General features: G+C 45.5%; 1 protein-coding gene across 3 annotated transcripts in view; it reads right to left on the bottom strand.

Moving 5' to 3' along the window:
• Nucleotides 1-20,617, bottom strand: part of NCAM2 (neural cell adhesion molecule 2) — a 301,463-nt gene that overhangs the window by 27,233 nt on the left and 253,613 nt on the right. For all 3 annotated transcript variants that reach the window (XM_038766071.1, XM_038766072.1, XM_038766073.1), the window contains exons 12-13: nt 17,585-17,758; nt 2,418-2,537 (exon numbers count right to left, since the gene is read on the bottom strand). In XM_038766071.1, coding sequence (XP_038621999.1) covers nt 2,418-2,537; nt 17,585-17,758 — 294 coding nt within the window. The remainder of the gene's footprint in view (nt 1-2,417; nt 2,538-17,584; nt 17,759-20,617) is intronic.

Below are 20,617 nucleotides of genomic sequence, written 5' to 3'. Positions count from 1 at the left end.
ACCATTCTAAGACTAGATTTTCAGCTTCTAGAGGGCAGGGATTATTTCTCCCCTCTCCATTGCTTTGTACGCGCCCACTGGTTTTATACAGTGCTCTACACACAGTAAGCATTTGGTAATGACCATCAATCTATTGATGGGTTAATAATAATAATAATTATGGTACTTGTTAAGTGCTTACTATATGCAAAGCACTGTTCTAAATGCTGAGGTAGATATAAAGCTCATCAGGTTGGACACAGTCCCTATCAATCGTATTTATTGAGCGCTTACTGTGTGCAGACCACTGTACTAAGCGTTCGGGAAGTACAAGTTGGCAACATATATGGGTCCCATATGGGGCTCACAGTCTCCATCCCCGTTTTCCAGATGAGGTCTCTGAGGCACAGAGAAGTGAAGCGACTTGCCCAAGGTCACACAGCAGACAAGCGGAGGAATCGGGACTAGAACCCATGACCTTCTGACTCTCAGGCTTGTGCTCTATCCATTACACTATACTGCTTCTCAAAGGGCACCTCTAACGCTATCCCAAACCCTTCAGAGCAGGGTTCAAGCATGACAGTTCCAGTTTGCAAGGCTTTCCTCCAATCTGTGTTGGTTGAAGAATCCGCCGGACCCCCCAGACCAGGCTTTCTCATGCTCACTGGCCGGTCCAGGGTAGATGGTTGTGATGGGACATTTCTGACACTCGTTTGTCCAAGCTCTGGTCTGTGGCCCATAGAGAACTGTCAGTCGCAGGAGTGTCATTAGTGACCAGGGATGTAAATCTCTGTCAGGAGCTACGGCAGAAAGTGTCCGAAATCCCGACCGCCACAAAAGTCCGGGTTCTCAGACAGCATCCTCATCTTTCCCCGTCCCTGGACATTTGTCTGCTGTGGGACCTTGGCAAGTACCTTCATTTAACTATAATAATGATGGTATTTGTCAAGCACTTTCTGCGTGTGAACCACTATTCTAAGTGCTGGGTTAGTTACAAGCTAATCAGGGTGGACACAGTCCCTGTCCCACATGGGGCTCACATTTTACAGAGACCTGAGGCCCAGAGGAGTGAAATGACTTGCCTAAGGTCACACGGCAGACAAGTGGTGGGGCGGGAATGAGAACCCAGGTCCTCTTGACTCCCAGGACCATGATCTATCCACTAGGTCAAGGACTTCTCTGGGCCTCGGTTTCCTCATCTGGAAAATGGGGATTAAGACCATGAACCCTGCAGGGGACAAGGACTGTGTCCAGCCTGATTAGCTCGTTTCTACACAAGTTCTTAGAACAGTGCCTGGAACATGGTAAGCGCTTAACAAATACCAAAATAAGAAAAAGAAAGGTCTCATACAGCAAAGGGTATGAAACACTTTCTCAGGCATTCATTCAATCGTATTTATTGAGCGCTTACTGTGTGCAGAGCACTGTACTAAGAGCTTGGGAAGTACAAGTTGGCAACAAGGCATCTCCTGGGTTTAAATCTGTGGGGTCAATAAATTCTCCGTCGGCGCCTCTCCCCGGGGAGGTTTGACGTTCCCGAGTTGAGGTGTCTGATACCCCCAAATCAACTGGCCGGGAGCCTTTCCTAATGTTTTCACGATGTTCCCTAGGGGAAATGACTCGTCTCTCAATCCTTTCAACGTACATCTTGGCTCCTGTGGGAAATCTCTTCCCATGAACGCAGAACGAGTGGCTGAATGCGGCTGTGATGGTTCATTCGTTAGTTCCATTTGCTGCTCTTCACATCCCAGCTCATCTGCGGGATGATAGCGGGGGCTGGGCCCAATCCAAGGGAATGGATATCGAGTGTGTCTTTGTGGGCGCTCTCCTCTGTCTATTTCTTGTTACACTGTACCCTCTCAAGTGCTTAGTACAGAGCTCTGCATACAATAAGCGTTCAATAAATACGACCGACAGACTTCTCACCCGGAAAATGAACGAGAAACACCACGATCCAATCAATAAGGACGGGAATTAGGCGGTTGCAGCCTTGGAAGCAATTCTCAGGGTGGGCGGGGATTTTCCCTCCCAAATGTTCAGCCTGATTTGACGTCGGTCCAGGGCCAATTTCTTTCCAACATCCTAAAGAAGCTCCCCCCAGTTGGTAGTCACCCCCAATAGCTTCTGGGTCGAAGCGACTGAGTTGACCTTGTTGCATTTCACTAGAGAAAATAGTCCTCTCTAGACCGCAAGTTCCTTGTGGAGAGGGAATATGTCTACCAACTCTATTATACTGTACTCTCCCCAGTGCTTAGGACAGCACTCTGCATGAAGTAAGCGCTCAATAAACACCGCTGACTGATAGAGGAGTGAACTGTCTGCTTTCAACACAATGAAAGAATGATATTTGAACATGGGTTGAAAGCAGGGCATACGCCGGCTATCACAATCCATTTCCCTTCCTTTATTAATCCAAGACAGGCTGATTGATTACTTACGGACTGGCAGCGTTTGGAAGAGCTCGATCTTGCTAGAGCCTCCTTGACCTTTCCCGTTGACTGCCGACACCTTGATTTCATAAGTCGTGTTTGGCTTCAGTTCGGACAAGCTGACCACCGCTGAAACACAGAGCAACAGAGATTTGAAGCACATTTGAGATCTGAGATTTGTCCAAGGTCACGCTGCAAGCATTTGGCGGAGCCGGGATTAAAACCCAGGTCCTCGGATTTACAGGCCCGGGCTCTTTCCACTGAGCCATGCTACTCCTCAAATAATAATGATAATAATGATGGCATTTGTTAAGCACTTACTATGTACAAAGCACTGTTCTAAGCTCTGGGGAGGATACAAGGTGATCAGGTTGTCCCACGTGGGGCTCACAGTCTTCATCCCCATTTTAGAGATGAGGTAACAGGCACAGAGAAGTTAAGTGACTTGCACACAGCTGACAATTGGCAAAGCCAGGATTTGAACCCATGACCTCTGACTCCCAAGGCCATGCTCTTTCCACTGAATCATGCTGCTTCTCTTTGAGGTTTTTTGAGACGCAATAAAATGTGCTTCACGTAACAATCAAAGGCCTTGTCAAGCACCATCACAAGCTTTGCAATCTGACAGGAAGGTACTCAAGTGCTGCAATTTTTTTTTTTTTTTTTTTGTAATGGCATTCGTTAAGCGCTTACTGTGTGCCAGGCACTGTACTAAGCCCTGGGGGTAGATACAAGCTAATCAGGTTGGAAACAGTCCACGTCCCCCATGGGGCTCACAGTCTTAATCCCCATTTTACAGATGAGGGAACTGGGGCAGAGAGAAATTGACTCACCCAAGGTCACACAGCAGACAAGTGGCAGAACTGGGATTAGAACCCAGGTTCCTTTCATTCTCAGACCTTTCTCTATCCACTAGGCCATGCTGCTTCTCAACGCCGTAGATTTTAACCTTCTAGTGGGCAGAGATCACTTTTGACTCTATGGTACTGTACTTCCCCAAGCGCTTAGCACAGTGAGCACTTGAAAATACTAGTGATCAATTGATCGGAATGAAATGTGAGGCCTCCTCCTATCCACGGGGATCATTCCATTTCAAAGATATACTCCACAACTGAATCAATGGGCCTAGGAATCAGAAGACCTGGATTCTAATCCTGACTCCATCACTTAGCCTCAGTTACCTCAGGGATTAAAATTGTGAGCTCCATTTGGGACATGTACTTTGCCCAACCTGGTATCTATCCCAGCACTTTATACAGTGCTTGGGACATACTCATTGCTTAAATGCCAGTTAAAAAAAAAAATCACAAAGTTAAATGCTGCAACGGTGTCACTGGATGGCTTGTACAAAATCATTACATTTTGGTAGCATTTTTATTTTTCCCCACTGTTAGGGGAAAGATGGATCGAGGCCTGTGTGTTTTTTGGATTTCCCTGGAATCAGGAGAAAGATTTGGGGCTTAGTCAGAAAGCTATCTTAGCGCTGCAGAAGGTAAGAAGCTTAGTGGGCAGCTATCTTTCTAGCAGACAAGAATGAATGCCCACCGGTTCGTGGAAAATTCCCTCTAAATTGAGAGAAAACCCAGCACCATGTATTAAGAACACCAACGGACAAAATGAGGTAGCCTCGCTCAGATAGAAGCCCAGGGAGAGACAATACAACAATAAACAGTAACATTCCCTGCCCACAGTGAGCTCACAGTCTAAAGGGGGGTGGAGATAGACATCAATGCAAAAAAATACAATTACAGATAAATACATAAGTGCTGTGGGGCTGGGAAGCGGGAGGGGGGGAGATCAAAGGGAGCATGTCAGGGTGACGCAGAAGGGAGTGGGAGATGAGGAAAAGTGTGGCTTAGTCTGGGAAGGCCTCTTGGAGGAGACGGGCCTTCAGTAGGGCTTTGAAGAGGGGAAGAGTGATTGTTTGGCAGATTTGAGGAGCGAGGGCAGTCTAGGCCAGAAGTAGGACGTGGGCTAGGGGTCGGTGGCGAGGCAAGCAAGATTGGGGAACAGTGAGAACATTAGCATTAGAGGACCAAAGTTCACGGGTTGGGTTGTAGAAGGGAAGAAACGAGGAGAGGTAGAAGGGGGCAAGGTGATGGACTGCTTTAAAGCCAATGGTGAGGAGTTTTTGTTTGATATGGAGGTGAATGGTCAACTGAGAGAAGCAGCGTGGCTCAGGGGAAAGAGCCCGGGCTTCGGAGTCAGAGGTCATGGGTTCAAATCCCAGCTCCGCCAAATGTCAGCTGTGTGACTTTGGGCAAGTCACTCAACTTCTCTGGGCCTCAGTGACCTCATCTGTAAAATGGGGATGAAGACTGTAAGCCCCCTTTGGGGCAACTTGAGCACCTTGTAATCTCCCCAGCGCTTAGAACAGTGCTTTGCACATAGTAAGCGCTTAATAAATGCCATTATTATTATTATTATTACTATGTGGGAAGACATTGGACAAGTCACAGCTTCTCTGGGCCTCAGTTCCCTCATCTGGAAAATGGCGATTAAGACTGTGAGCCCCATGTAGAACATGGACTCTTGCTCAACCTGATTGGTTTATATCTACCTCAGGGCTTACAACAGTGCCTAGCACATAGTAAGCACCTAACAAGCTTGCTGTGGGCAGGGAACGTGTCTGTTTATTGTCATATTGCAATCTCCCAAGTGATTAGTACAGTGCTCTGTACCCAGTAAGCCCTCGATAAATTCATTCATTCTTTCAATTGTATTTATTGAGCGCTTACTGTGTGCAGAGCACTGTACTAAACGCTTGGGAAGTACAAGTTGGCAACATATAGAGATGGTCCCTACCCAACAGTGGGCTCACAGTCTAGAAGGGGGAGACAAGAGAACAAAACCAAACATATTAACAAAAGAAAATAAATTGAATAAATAACGACCTCCGATTCCCAAGCCCGGGATCTTTCCACTGAGCCACGCTGCTTCTCTACTGTGTGCAGAGCACTAGACTAAGCGCTTGGGAGAGGACAATACAATAATAATAATAATAATGATGGCATTTGTTAAGCGCTTACTATGTGCAAAGCACTGTTCTAAGCACTGGGGAGGATACAAGGTGATCAGGTTGTCCCACATGGAGCTCACAGTCTTAATCCCCATTTTACAGATGACGTAACTAAGGCACAGAGAAGTTAAATAACTTGCCTAAAATCACACAGCTGACAAGTGGCGGAGCTGGGATTTGAACCCATGACCTCTGACTCCCAAACCCGTGCTCTTTCCACTGAGCCCCGCTGCTAATTGGTAGATGTGTTCTCGGCCCACAGGGAGCTTACAGTCTAGCGGGCGAGACAGACATGAATAGGAATAATTTATAGATATATACAGATATTTAGAGATATAAATACGATTGAATGAATGAAATACTATAAAAAGAAGGCACGGTGCCTGCCTTCGAGGATCTTATGATCACACCCTGACCAGTGAAGAAAGCCTTCAAGTGTGGGGAGGAGTCAACCCTGCCCACCAAAAGCCACGTCTAATTTCTCCTGGCCTGATGTGTGATCTTTGGCAAGTCGCAAAGCTTCTCTGTTGTCAGTTTCCTCATCTATAAAATGGGGATGCAGTAACTAGTGTCCCTCCTACCTTTTTTTTTTTTAAATGTTAATTTAAGTGTTTACTATGAGCCAGGCCCTCTACTGCATGCCGAGGTAGACACAACTTAATCAGGTTGGAGCCAGTCCATGTCTCATGTGGTGTCCCCGATCTTAATCCCCAATTAAGATGACAGAACTGAGGCCTAGAGAAGGTAAGTGACTCATCCAAGGTCACTGCTCTTTTCACTGGGACAACACTGTTTCTTTTCTCTCCTTCCCAGACAGTGAACCCCTTGTAGGACACATCAGATCTGGTTAGCTTTCATCAATCCTGCCCTTTAGCACAGTATTAAGCAGATAGTTAGTGCTTTATAAATTCCATATTACCCTAAATGCAATTTTGATGATGAGATATCCAACTTACCCTGCCATTTTTTGTGTGTGTGGTATTTAAGTGCTTACCATGTGCCAAGCACTGCTCTACATGCTGGAGTAGATACAAGGCCATGAGGTCCCACAGTCTTAATTCCCCTTTTACAGATGAGGTAACACACAGAGAAATAAAGTGGCTTGGCCAAGGTCACACAGCAGACATGTGGCAGAGCTAGGATTAGAACCCATGTCCTCTGATCAACAAGCCCGGGCTCTTTCCACTAGCTCATGCTGCATCTGAATATTCAGAACTCATAGGTAGAAAAATAGCTACTCTTGAGTTTTGCCTGAAAACATAGTAGACTGTAAACTCGTTGTGGGTAGGGAACGGGTCAACTAACTCAGTTAAGAATAGTGGCAGATCCTTTCCAGCCACTAACGTTTGAGGCTGATTCAAACAGAAACTGTGTTCAATTTTTCTCGGGTTCAAAATTTTTCAAATAGCTAATTTCTATTTATAACTGTTTGCACTATGCTCAATTTTCCTCAGCATCTTCTAGCTTTGATCTGCAAAACTTAATTTCATTAGGATTGAAATTAGGTACAACATTAAATATAGCTGCTGTAAAAAAAGGGCAAAAAATTCAGCACGACGAATTTCATTGAACTGAAATACCAGAACAGGATTTTAATGATCGAAAGCCTTGCTATTAGAAGCAAATTAAGGCTCGTTCCATTAGGCAAAAATTGAGCATTAGTCTAGAAGGGCATTTTGTACCTTATTTTGTAGGAGCCTGCATCCCACTTAATGTATTAAGTTCAGTTCTCCAATCAAACATTCTACTGGGATAATTCACCTGAAATTCCATAAGATATCGCCGTTCTTGAACCTCTGCTGGGTCTCCCAAGTGGTTAGTACACTCTTGTGCACACGGTAGACACGCAAAGATCGCTGATTGACATCTCCAATAGCCAAATAAGGTGGTGAGAACGACAATCATTGCTAGGGCCCATGGGGCACAATGCTTTATATAAAGCTCTTGGGAATGTCCAACATAAGACATACTCCCTGACTTCATGAAGGAATCAACTCTACCAGCAGAGTCAGGCACAAAAATATTTACAAATAGAAGCATCACAGTTAACAACAGATTGGAATTCTTCCAATGGAAACTAGTACTGTGGTTGCAGTTATAGGGGAAACCGCAGTTATTCTGAATTCATTCATCGTATTCAGGGAGAGTCTGGATGGGCACTAGATTGCATTAGTCAGGGAGAGGACAGGGTTTGGATGGGAAGATGAAGAGTTCCCTTTTGGACTTGTTAAACTTGAGATGACAGGAGGACATCAGAGAAGCTGGGTAGCTTAGTGAAAAGAGCCAAGCTTGGGAGTCAGAGGTCGTGGGTTCTAATCCCAACACCGACACTTTGCTGTGTGATCTTGGTCAAGCCACTTAACTACTCTGTTACCTCATCTGTAAAATGGGGATTAAGACTGAGCCCCACCTGGGACAACCTGCTTACCTTGTATCTGCCCCAGCGCTTAGAACAGTGCTTGGCACACTGTAAGCGCTTAACAAATACCAGAATTATTATTATTATTATTATTATTATTAAGTAGATGTCTTAAAAGCAAGAGGAAATGTGAGACTGCAGACGGGGAGAGAGATCGGGGTGGAGGTGTAGATTTGGGTATCATCTGCACAGAACAGGTAGTTGAAGCCATGGGAGTGAATGAGGTTTCCAAGGGAGTGGGTGTATGTGGAGAATAGAAGGGGACCCAGAACTGAACATTTAAGGATCTCCATAGTTAGAGGGTGGGAGCCAGAGGAAGAGCTCACGAAGGAGACTGAGAATGAATGGCCAGAGAGATAAGAGGAGAACCAGGAGAGGACAGAGTCAGTGAAGCCAAGGTTGGACAATGTACCCAGGAGAAAGGGGGGGGGGGGGGCACAGTGTCCAAGGCAGCCTAGAGGTCAAGGAGGATCAAGATGGAGTAGAGGTCGTTGGATTTGGCAAGGAGATGATGACTGGTGACCTTTCAGAGGGCGGCTTCTGTGGAGTGAAGGGGACGGAAGCCAATTGGAGTGGGTCAAGGAGAGGAGGAATTTGAGACGGCGGTTGTAGACAGCTCATTCAAGGAGTTTGGAGAGGAATGGTAGGAGAGAGATGGGAGGGAGCTTTGGGATGAAGAGAGGGTTTTTAGGCAGCCAGGGATTGTGTTTACCAACTCTACTGTTCTGTACTCAGTGGCTCAGTGGAAAGAGCACAGGCTTTGGAGTCAGAGGTCATGGGTTCAAATCCCAGCTCTGCCACTTGTCAGCTGTGGGACTTTGGGAAAGCCACTTCACTTCTCTGTGCCTCAGTTCCCTCATCTGTAAAATGGGAATGAAGACTGTGAGCCCCCTGTGGGACAAACTGATCAACTTGTAACCTCCCCAGCACTTAGAATAGTGCTTTGCACGCAGTAAGCGCTTAATAGATGCCATCATTATTAATATTATTATTACTCTCCCAGGTGCTAAGTACAGTGTTCCCCACACACTAAGTGCTCAAAAAATACCATTTACTGAATGGCAATGGAAGGAAGGGGGGCAGGAGGAGGGGGAGAAAACGAATTTGTCTTTTCACCCATTCGATCAACCAGTCAGTCATATTTACTGAGCGTCTACTTGGTGCAGAGCACTGTGCCAAACCTTAGGGAGAAGAAAGCGCACCGATTCCTGTCCATCAGGAGCTTGTAGTTAAACAGCTTCATCGCTTTCTGATGAACGGCAGCACTGCCTAATGGTCAGAGCCTGGGCCTCGGAGTCAGAAGGACCCGGGGCTCTAACCCTGGCTTGGCCACTTGTCTGCTGTGTGACCTTGGGAAAGTCACTTCACTTGGCTTCACTTCACTCACCAGCACTTAAGAACAGTGCTTTGCACATAGTAAGTGCTTAATAAATGCCATAATTGTTATTATTCTCTGGGCCTCAGGCCCTTCCTCTGTAAAATGGGGATTGAGACTGTGATCCCCATGTGGGACAGGGTCTGTGTCTAAACTGATTAGCATCTATCTACCCCAGTGCTTAATATACTGCCTGGCACATAAAAGGCATTAGCATCTAACTACCCCAGTGCTTAGTATACTGCCTGGCACAGAGAAGGCACTTACATAGCATAAACAAACAAAAACACAATGCATCTAGCCAATATGCATTTCTCCTCCACTCAGATGGTGGAGGTGGCAACAAGAAATGGATGTGCATAGCAACGGGCAGGGAGACAGAGGCAGAGGGGCACAGATAAGCCAGAGAACGGTCCACTGTCCTCCAAGAACGGAAGACATTTGAACGAGGTTGGCTGGTTCAACGGAAACGTGTCGCGTGAAGCCACTTCAGCTTTGATAATTAAATCCTTTAAAAATAACGTTTGCCCATGCACACGATTCAACTGGGGGCAGGCTACGGCCCCAGTTCCTCGGATAGACTCGTCTCCCCGTCATGGCGGAGTGAAAAATGGCGTTTGATCAGCGGGGGCCGTTATCTCATTCTATATTAAATTAGCAAACAGCAGCAGGGCCCAGCAAGATGGAACGAGACGCCGTTAAACACAAAAAAGCAACAAACAAATAAGTCAAAGGAAGTGCGTAAACACACACACACACACACACACACACACACACACACACACACACACTCTGTCACACCCCTACCGTGAAGGAGGAGACCACCATCAGGTTGATGGTATTTCAGATTGACTGGTGAACTAAAAACAAAACAAAATGCGCTGGGCTCGGACTGTCTTAGAAAGAGACAAGGTCCCAGCCCGTAGAGGACTTCAGCTCCAGAAACCCGTCTGCTGTGAGACCTTGGGCAAATCACTTCACTTCTCTAGGCCTCGGTTAACATCTGTAAAATGGGGATTAAGGCCGTGAGCCCCATGTGGGACAGGGACTGTGTTCAACCTGCTTAGCTTGTATCTACCCCAGTGCTCAGAATAGTGCTTGGCATTTAGTAAGCGCTAAACAAATACCATTATTATCATTCTGAGGTTATTTGAATGTTGGTTCTGCCAAGAGAATTAACAATCCTGACCCCACCACCAAAAAAATGACAATTCACTGTTATTAAAGCTATATTTCCTTTCCTGTTTGACCCTTCTCCACCATCTCCTTTTCCCCCCCCCTCTTTTTCTTTTGAAAATAGTATTTGTTAAGTGTTTACTATAAGCCAGGCACTGTACTAAGCGCTGGGATAGACAGGAGTTAATAGGTCAGAAGCAGTCCCTGTCCCACATGGAGCTCACGGTCTTAATCCCCATTTTACAGACGAGGTAACCATTCATTCATTCAATTGTATTTATTGAGCGCTTACTGTGTGCAGAGCACTGTACTAAGCACTTGGGAAGTACAAGTCGGCAACACATAGAGACGGTCCCTACCCAACAGCGGGCTCACAGTCTAGAAGTAGACTTCTCTGCAGACAGACGTAAAATGACTTGCCCTAGATCACACAGCAGACAACTGGTGGAGCTGGGATTAGAACCCTAATCCTTAATGATATTAATTACAATAATAATAAAAATTGTATTTGCTCATTCATTCAGTTGTATTTATTGAGTGCTTACTGTGCGCTAAGTACAACAGACATTCCCTGCCCACAATAAGCTCACAGTCTAGAGGATCAATTTTTAAGCACTCACTATGTGTCAAACATTGTTCTAAACCCTGAGGTAGATAAAAACTAATCAGGTTGAACACAGTCCCTGTCCCACACAGGGCTCACAGTCGTAATATTCATTTTGCAGATGAGGTAAATGAGGCTCAGAGAAATGATTTGCCCAAGGTCACTTGGCAGACAAGTGGCAGAACTGGGATTAGAACTCAGATCCTTCTGATGCCCAGGCTCCACTGCTTCTGCCAAAACATCCAGCCTGTTGTCTCCACTCCAGGGCCCCGGAGCCCTTCCCATAATACTGAACCAAAGGAGTTTGAAGCTGTCAGGGTTGTTGGTAGAGGAGGACATTCTCCTCACTCAATTTTACATCACTTCCTTAGGACCATAGGCAAGAGTATTCCTCAAACTTTAGAAACAATTTACATTAGGCCGCGATTAAAGCAGGAAAAGAAAAATCCTTCAGAAACTTCTAATAATGGAAGCCTGTATGGAGCCTTAATTACAATGCTTACCTTCGGAACACTATAATATTGAAATTACCATGGAAAGATTAAAAAGCGCCAACTGCAATTACACCCCGAGAAGCCACTCTAACGGCTTTGTGGAGTTCCGCAATGCAGGGACGGTGAGACCCCGTTATCCGGCTGCTCCCGAGATCAAGTTCGTCCCGGCTCCCTTGGATCCGTCTCGCTGGGGGGAGCTCAACAACTCCTAAACGTGAAAACCCATCTCTAAGTGGGAGGAACTAAACTCTGAATGTAAAAATACATCCCAAAATGGGAGGAGCTAAACAATTCCTGAAAGGTGAAAACCCATCCCCAAATCTGCTTTCGGGAACACTGTTGTCCTTTGGGAAACTCTTGTCTTACCTTTCATCCGCCTCCATCATTCCCGCCCGAGATTTTACAACGGCCGGGGAAAACTGCGGGGAGGGACTGTCATCTCCAGACCCCCAAACGCAATTGTGACACTGGTCACAGACCCACTGTGGGTCTGACTTGGGCAGACCTAAGGTCGTGGAATATGCAGCATCAACTCAGAAATCACTCGCTTTCTCCTCCCTTCATCCAAGCGGAGAAGACTGAGATCTGTTTAGCAATATATGTAACTGCTTTCTCTCTATCAATTGCTGTTTTAGGAGTAAGAGAAGCAGTGTGGCCTAGTGGATAGAGGCTGGGCCTGGGAATCAGAAGGACTTGGGTTCTAATCCCAGCTTCGCTGTCTGCTGTGACCATGGGCCTCAGTTCCCTCATATGTAAACTGTGAGCCTTATGTGGTGCAGGGACTGTGTCCAGCCCGATCTGCTGGTCTCCACACCAGCACTTAGTACAGTGCCTGGCACATAGTAAGGGATTAATAAATACCATTATCATTATTCACTCATTTCAATCAATCAATCAATCGTATTTATTGAGCACTTACTGTGTGCAGAGCACTGTACTAAGCGCTTGGGAAGTACAAGTCGGCAACATATAGAGACGGTCCCTACCCAACAACGAGCTCACAGTCTAGAAGGGGGAGATGGACAACAAAACAAAACATGTAGACGGGTGAGCATATGGGCACCCAAAGCTATTTGAGCAAAGCTCTCTCGGCATATACAATAGTAAAGATAGTGAAGAGCGGCTACGCTTATCTTCTCCATCTACACCCACTCCCGTAGAGAACTCATTCGCTCCCATGGCTTCGACCATCATCTCTATGCGGGTGATCGCCAAATCTACCTCTCCTACATCTGCGCTTCTCTGCAGTCTCGTAGTTGCTCCGGCCTTTAGGATGTCCCACCAACACCTCAAATTTAACTAGTCTGGAAAAAAAACAACAAAACACCTCATATTCACGCCCAAAACCCATACTATCTCTAACTTTCCCAACACTGGAGGCAGTACCACCATCCCCATCTCATAAGCCCGTAATCTTGGCTTATTCCATTCAACCCTCATATACGATCTGTTACCAAATCCTGTAGGTTCAAACTTCACAGCATTGCTAGACTCTGCCTTTTCCTCTCATCCAAATGGTAGCACACTGATCCAAGCCCTTCTCCTAACCCTCCTTGATGACTGTACCAGCCTCCAGTCTCTCCACTCATGCCCAATACTTTGCTCTGCTGCCCAGACCATTTTTCTAGAAAAACACTCAGGACACTCCTCAAGAATCTCCAGTGGTTGCCCATCTACCTCCATATCAAATGGAAATTCCTTACTATATTATTAGGTGCCGTCGAGTTGTTTCCTGATTCATAATGACTCCACGGATATACTTTCTCCAGAATGTCCTGTCCTGTCTGCCATAATCCGCAATTTTTCTAATGGTTCTTCCACTATCGTTATGGCCTCTATCCACCTAGCTGGTGGTCTGCCTCTTCCTCGTTTACGCTGGAATTTTCCTAGCAATAGTGTCTTCTCTAGAGAATTAGTCCTCCTGATTAGGTGTCCAAAGTATGCTAAGTTGAGTCATTTGGCCTTCCAAAGACCACTCGGCTTAATTTTCTCAAAAATCCATTTGTTTGTTTTTCGAGCAGTTCATGGTATTCACAAAAGTAACTCCAACACCACATTTCAAAAGAATTGATATTCTTTCTATCCTGTTTTTTCACTGTCCAGCTTTCAGATTCATAGTCACTGGAAACACCATACAATTGACAATTTGTGTTTTTGTGGCAAGTGTTACATCAGCACATTTCGTGACTTTTTCCAGGCTCTTCATAACTCCTCCTCCTAACATTAATAATTGGCGTATTTCTTGACAACTAGTTCCTTTATTATTATCGATCCCAGGAGAGAAAAATTGTCAACTATTTCAGTCGTCTCTTCATCCACTACAATGTGTCAAAACTGCCAGTCGTCATGATCTTGATGAATTTCACATCATGGAATTCCTTACCGCTGGCTTTAGAGCACTTAATCACCGAGCTCCCTCCTTCACCTACCTCATTTTCTGCTATTACAACTCTGCTTATACACCTTGCTATTCTAATGCCACCCTACTCACTGTACCTCGATCTCGTCCATCTCACCGCCAACCTCTCGCCCACTTCCTGCCTCCAGCTTTACATCTGACAGATGATCCTCTTCCCACCTTCCAAGACAGTGAAAAACACACCTCCTTCAAGAGACCTTCCTTGACTAAGCCCTCTTTTCTCTTCTCCCACTCCATTCTGTGTCACCCATACTCAAGGATTTTCACTCTCTATTCTCCCCTCCCTCAGCCACATGGCCCTTATGTAAATACCTGTAATTTACTCATTGATATTCATGTCTGCCTCCCCCTCTAGACTGCAAGCTCATTGTGGGCAGGGAACGTGTCTACCAACTGTGTTAGAGTGTACATTCAGCACTTGATAAACACGATTGATTGATTTGAATTTCTGAAAGTTCAATATCTTGAGTCACATAGTGTTTGCGGTATTTGCTAAGCACCTACTATGTGCCAAGCGCTATACTATGAACTGGGGTAGATTCTACTGGAGTCATTCCCAAAGGGGATCACATTCTAAGTAGGATACCTCTCACGTGTCTAGTGCTTGCCAAATAGCATGCGCTCAGCAAATACCAATGATTGATTGATTGACAGAGCCAAGAATATCACAATTGATCCTGTCCCAAGTTAGGGGGTGAGTGCCTATGCAGCTTGTGTTCTCAAATGCCCGAGATAGACGCAAAACACAGTCCATTTTGATCATCTGTTACCTGCTACTTTTACAAGGACGCTTCTTCTTGGGTAATTACCAGATATATTCCATTCAATAATGGCTTCCCCAGATGTATTACAGAAAGCGTAAGGTCTGAGAAACGGACAACGAACCATAGCAAAAATGCATCACAAATCCATGAATCATTGAAAGAAAAAAAAATACACTTGATGTGCGTGGGTCACAGCGACCTGGAGGACTTAGCCACCCATGTCATCATGACAGGGAGAAAATTCAATTCCACACACCAAGAATCCTGCCAGAAGTGGAGAATGGGTATGCCATCATTTCTTCCTGGGCATTTCTGCTCTGTAGGCCCCTTGGCCACCAACTCAGTGCAGCTGGGTTTTTGCACCATTATTAGAGATACCTTCGCAGGTGTCAGGTTTTTTCTTCTTTTTTTTTAAATTGTATTTGTTAAGCACTTACTCTGTGACAGGCACTGTACAAAGTTACAAGTTAATCAGGTTGGCCACAATCCATGTTCCACGATTCTGGGGGGATGGAAATCCTATCTTGAGACAAAGTTTCTTCCCTGTCCACACCCAACTGTATTATAATGTTATTTTGGAGTTATTCTACAATGTGGGGAAAAAAATAAAACCCACATAAAAATCCCTAAGGACATTGTTCTACAGTGTGTCTGAGGTGTTTTGTTTCCGGGTGACTGGGAACAGGTATGTGTGAATAATTATTCAATCATCATTCAAAACAGATCAAATGGATTTCTAGAGAGTAGTGGATTCTGAAGGGGAATCCTACACAGCTCCAGATTGGGTTTGTTACCTCTATTGTACTCTTCCAAGCAATTAAGACAGTGCTCTGTACCACTACGGCACTCAGTATATAGCATGAAATGATAGGGATGGGACAGATAACAAACCGTAGCTCTGGTAATTGGTATGGATGCAGTACCTGTCCCACATAAGGTACACAGGTTTACTCCCCATTTTCCCTATGAGTTACCTAAGGCCCAGAGAAGTGAAGGTACTTTCCCAAGGTCATACAGCAGACATGTGGCAGTCCAGAGCTAGGATTAGAACCCAGGTCCTTTAGATTCCCAGGCCCATGCTATATTCCCTAAGCTAAGTGGTCTTCTGCACCAAATCTTCCCATCCGATGATAATTTGGAGTACATGGTAATACTGCTTTGAACTGAATGAATAATGGATGCTACTATATTTCATATGTGTTTGAAGTCTTTTCATACCACCATCAATGCTATTGAGCGCTTACTATGTGCAGAGCACTGTACTAAACACTTGGGAGAGTGCTATACAGGAGAGTTGGCACACATTCCCTGCCCGCAATGACCTCACAGTCTAGCAGGGTAGATAGACATTAATATAAATAATTCACAATATATCATTTAAAGACACGTACACAAGTGCTGTGGGGCTGAGGGTGGGGTGAATATCAAATGCAGCAAGGTCACAGATCCAAGTGCATAGAAGATACAGAAGGGAGAAAGAGCCGGGGAAAAGATGGTTTAATCGGGGAAGGCCTTGAATACAAACCAAAGGCAATCAGAGGTCCTCAGTTCTTAAAAAGCTCATTTTCCTGCCTACCTGGGCCCTCTGAGATTTCTTTCCCACTTGGGCCGATGGAAATTCCACTCCATTCCTGCTGAGAAGCAGTGTGGGCCAGTGGAAAGAGCCTAGTTCAAGGACTCAGAGGTTCTGGGTTCTCATCCTGGCTCCGCCAACTGTCTGAGCACGCAGCCCAGCATGGCTCCTGCAGGTACTCATCATCATCATCATCATTTACTATTCTATTTATTTTATTTTGTTAATATGTTTTGTTTTGTTGTCTGTCTCTCCCTTCTAGACTGTGAGCCCACTGTTGGGTAGGGACTGTCTCTATATGTTGCTAACTTGTAATTCCCAAGTCTTAGTACAGTGCTCTGCACACAGTAAGTGCTCAATAAATATGATTGATTGAATGAATGAATGTTGTGTGACCTTAGGCAAGTAACTTTATTTCCCTGGGCTTCAGTGACCTCATCTATCAAATGGGGATAAGAATGTGAGCCTCGAGGGGCACACTGTGTCCAACCTGATGATCTTGTATATATCCCAGTGCTTAGTCCAATGTTTGGCACACAGTAAATGCTAATCAATATTATTATTATCATTATGGATTTGGAAAACAGCTTCCTGAGTTTTGGAGCTTCGATTGCAATCGAAAGGTTGGGGGCAGGGGCAAAAACTCCATCAATCCGTCAACAGCCATTACTGAAAGCAGTGAGCCACATTTATCCCTTGGGAGACGACACCAGAAGTAGTGAAAGCGTTTACTCAGTGCTTACCGTGTGCAGAGCATTGTGCAAAGCACAAAACTAAGCCTTGAAGGACTTTACTACAGACTGGTTTCAATGGGTATGATTCCAAGAACGACTGGAATTTCTTGCACAGTGGGAGAGAGCCGGACTTTTTGAATGAAAGAGAAAACCTTGGGCGTGACGGCCCACATCCCCCTTCCCCACAAGACGGGTCGGAGATGTCCAAACCTCTAGAAAGTAAACTTGTCGCAATAATAATTATAATAATCACTGTGGCATTTTTTCAGTGCTTACTATGTGCCAGGCACTGTCCTAAATGCTGGGGTGGATTCAAGCAAATTGGGTTGGACAAGGTCCCTGTCCTACATGGGGCTCACAGTCTCAATCCCCATTTTACAGATGAGGTAATGAGGCACAGAGAAGTGAAGTGACTTGCCCGAGGTTATACAGCAGACAAGCGGCAGAGACAGGATTGTAAGCTTGGTGTGGGCAGGGAATACGTCCGTTCATTCTCTTACTGTACTCCTACCAAGCGCGTAGTACAGTGCTCGACACCCAATAAGCACTCAATGAATAGGATTGAGTGAATGAATGAAACGAGACAAGAGAGGACTCACTCTGAACTCCTTGAGAGCGCTCCACTTTCCAGGTCTCGGCGGCCACTTCCTTGACGTCCACTTGGTAGTGGTGGATGGGGACCCCGCCGTGCGAGTCGGGTTTGGTGAAGGACACCTTGGCTGTAGTCTGGGACAGCTCCGTGATTCTGAGCCCGGAGGGGCTGGAGGGCACGTCTGCAGAGAAACCAGAGCGACAGGAGAAAGCTCATCCTCTAGACTGGAAGCACGTTGTGGGTAGAGAATGTGTCTGTTTATCACTCTACTGTCCTCTCCTGCCCGCTCAGTACAGTGCTCTGCACACGGCAAGCGCTCAATAAATTCAACTGAATGAACGAAAGGAGTTGTGACACGCCGATTAGGTCGGGAAGAAATGACGCAAGCTCCCAGACGATTCCAGAGACCGTGGGAATGTCACTGGACTGTAAGCTCATTGCAGGCAGGGAATTTGCCTCTTTATCGCCGTATTTTCCTCTCCCAACCTCTGAGTACAGTGATCTGCACACAGAAAGTGCTAAATAAATATGATTGACTGACAGGGAGCCTCAGATGGGAAGCCATTGGGAGAGAAAGTAGCAAAAGAAGTCGATAGGTCTGACAGGGACGACAGTCAGCACAGAGGTTTTGTGTAGCCACGTCGCGCTGGGCGGATAACTGTTTCACGTTGAGTAGGTTGGCGCATCATTATCTTTAAAGGGCAAAGTTGCTGGAAAAACAAAGTGTTTTTGCTTTCTTTCTTTCTGTATCATTAGGGAAGAGAATAACTACTCACAAGATTGCTGTTAGAAAAAAACTCAGCAATACTGAAGACAGATTCATTCTCTCTGCATTCATACAAAATCATATTGCCTAAATATGTGCCAAATATTAAAGTTCATGAATCAGACTTTTTTCAAGTGGTATTTGTTAAGCGCTTTCTATGTGTCAGGCACTATATTAAGTGCTGGAGTGGACAGTCCCTGTTCTACATGGGGCTCATAGTCTTAATCCCCATTTTACAGATGAAGTCACTGAGGCCCAGCGAAGTTAAGTGACTTTTCCAGGCTCACAGCAGACAATAATAATAATCATAATAATAATGACATTTATTAAGCACTTACTATGTTCTAAGCGCTGGAGAGGTTACAAGGTGATCCAGTTGTCCCTCAGGGGGCTCACAGTCTTAATCCTCATTTTACAGATGAGGTAACTGAGGCACAGGGAAGAAGCAGCATGGCTCAGTGGAAAGAGCCCGGGCTTTGGAGTCAGCAGTCATGGGTTCAAATCCCGGCTCCGTCAATTGTCAGCTGTGTGACTTTGGGCAAGTCACTTAACTTCTCTGTGCCTCAGTTACCTCATCTGTAAAATGGGGATTAACTGTGAGCCCCCCGTGGGACAACCTGATCACCTTGTAACCTCCCCAGTGCTTAGAACAGTGCTTTGCACATACTAAGCGATTGATAAATGCCATCATCATTATTATTATTATTTTAAAGTGACTTTCCCAAAGTCACACAGCTGACAATTGGCGGAGTTGGGACCCATGACCTCTGACTCCAAAGCCCGTGCTCTTTCCACTGAGTCACGGTGCTTCTCTAAGTGGCAGAGTCGAAATTCGAACTCAGGTCCTTTGGACTCCCAGACCCGGGCTCTATCCATTAAGCAACACTGCTTCTCTTTGCCCTGAGACTCTTATCATTCGGGGGCAGTTAATAGTCACTTGAAGCGCATCTCGATCTGAGACGCTTAATCTCTAATCACCAAATTCTGGAAATGATAACAGCCTCCAATGGAGACGAAGGGAAAAAAAAAAAGCCTCAGACCTCCTACACTGCTTTTTTTCATTTTCTATTCCAGTCTTTCAGAGGAATACTCTATCTCAAATTCATTAACATACCCCAAATGGAAATATTATTTAATCTATTTTCCTATATCAAAGACCTATCATTATAGGGAAAGATAAGTGCTCCCATCTGAATTTCTTCTAATCTATTTATCTAAGATCCATAGGTTTTTTTTTTTTTTAAAGGCACCTCCACCAACCTGAAAGAAGCACAGTTCTCCCTGAAAAGGAAGTGTCAATCAGAACTGGAGAAGCGGTGTGACCTAGTCGAAAAGAGCCCGGGCCGGAGGGTCACAGAACCTGGATTTTAAACCCAGCTCTGCCACTTGCCTGCTTTGTGACCTTGGGAAAGTCGCTTAACTTCTCTGTAACTCAGTTTCCTCAATTGTAAAATGGTGATTCAAGACCTGTTCTCCCTCTTACTTAGCTCGAGATCCCCAAGTGGGACAGGGACTGAGTATTATCTGACTGACTTATCGATTCCAGCGCTTAGAACAGTGCTTGACACATAGTAAGCAAACACCAACACTCACTACCTTTCTACATTTCTGCTCTGTTAAAAGGCCCATCTCTCCCCGCTCAGGCCCAACTCATGAGTCATGGGTTCTAATCCTGCCTCCGCCACTTGTCTGTATGGCCTCGGACAAGTCACTTCACTTCTCTGGGCCTCAGGTACCTCATCTGTAAAATGGTGATGAAGACTGTGAGCCCCATATGGGACAGGGACTGTGTCCAGTCTGATTTGCTTGTATCCACCCCAGCGCTTAGTACGGTGGCTGGCACATAGTAAACACTTAAATACCTTGATTATTATCATTAAATTGTCCAGATAGTGTCTGTTCTCATACCATCGCAAAGCAGAAGATGATATACTGTCCAGAGGGTACTGAAAATGGCACAGTTTGTGGCTCCCTGTCTCCCCAATTCCTTCCCAGAGCTAGCCTGATAGGGACAAGAAGCAAATCCACAATATGCCCAGATACACTCAAGAGAAGCAGCGTGGTTCAGTGGAAAGGGCCCGGGCTTGGGAGCCAGAGGTCACGGGTTCTAATCCCAGCTCTGCCACTTGTCAGCTGTGTGATTTTGGGCAAGTCACTTAACTTCTCTGGGCCTCAGTTACCTCATCTGTAAAATGGGGATTAAGATTGTGAGCCCCATGTGGGACAACCTGATCACCTTGTATCCCCCCCCACCAGCACTTAGAACAGTGCTCT

This window comes from Tachyglossus aculeatus, chromosome 24 (genome assembly GCF_015852505.1).
Source record: "Tachyglossus aculeatus isolate mTacAcu1 chromosome 24, mTacAcu1.pri, whole genome shotgun sequence".
In the NCBI taxonomy this organism is placed as follows: Eukaryota; Metazoa; Chordata; class Mammalia; order Monotremata; family Tachyglossidae; genus Tachyglossus; species Tachyglossus aculeatus.
Note: the sequence above shows the minus strand (reverse complement) of the source record. Positions and strands in the feature narration are given on the sequence as shown.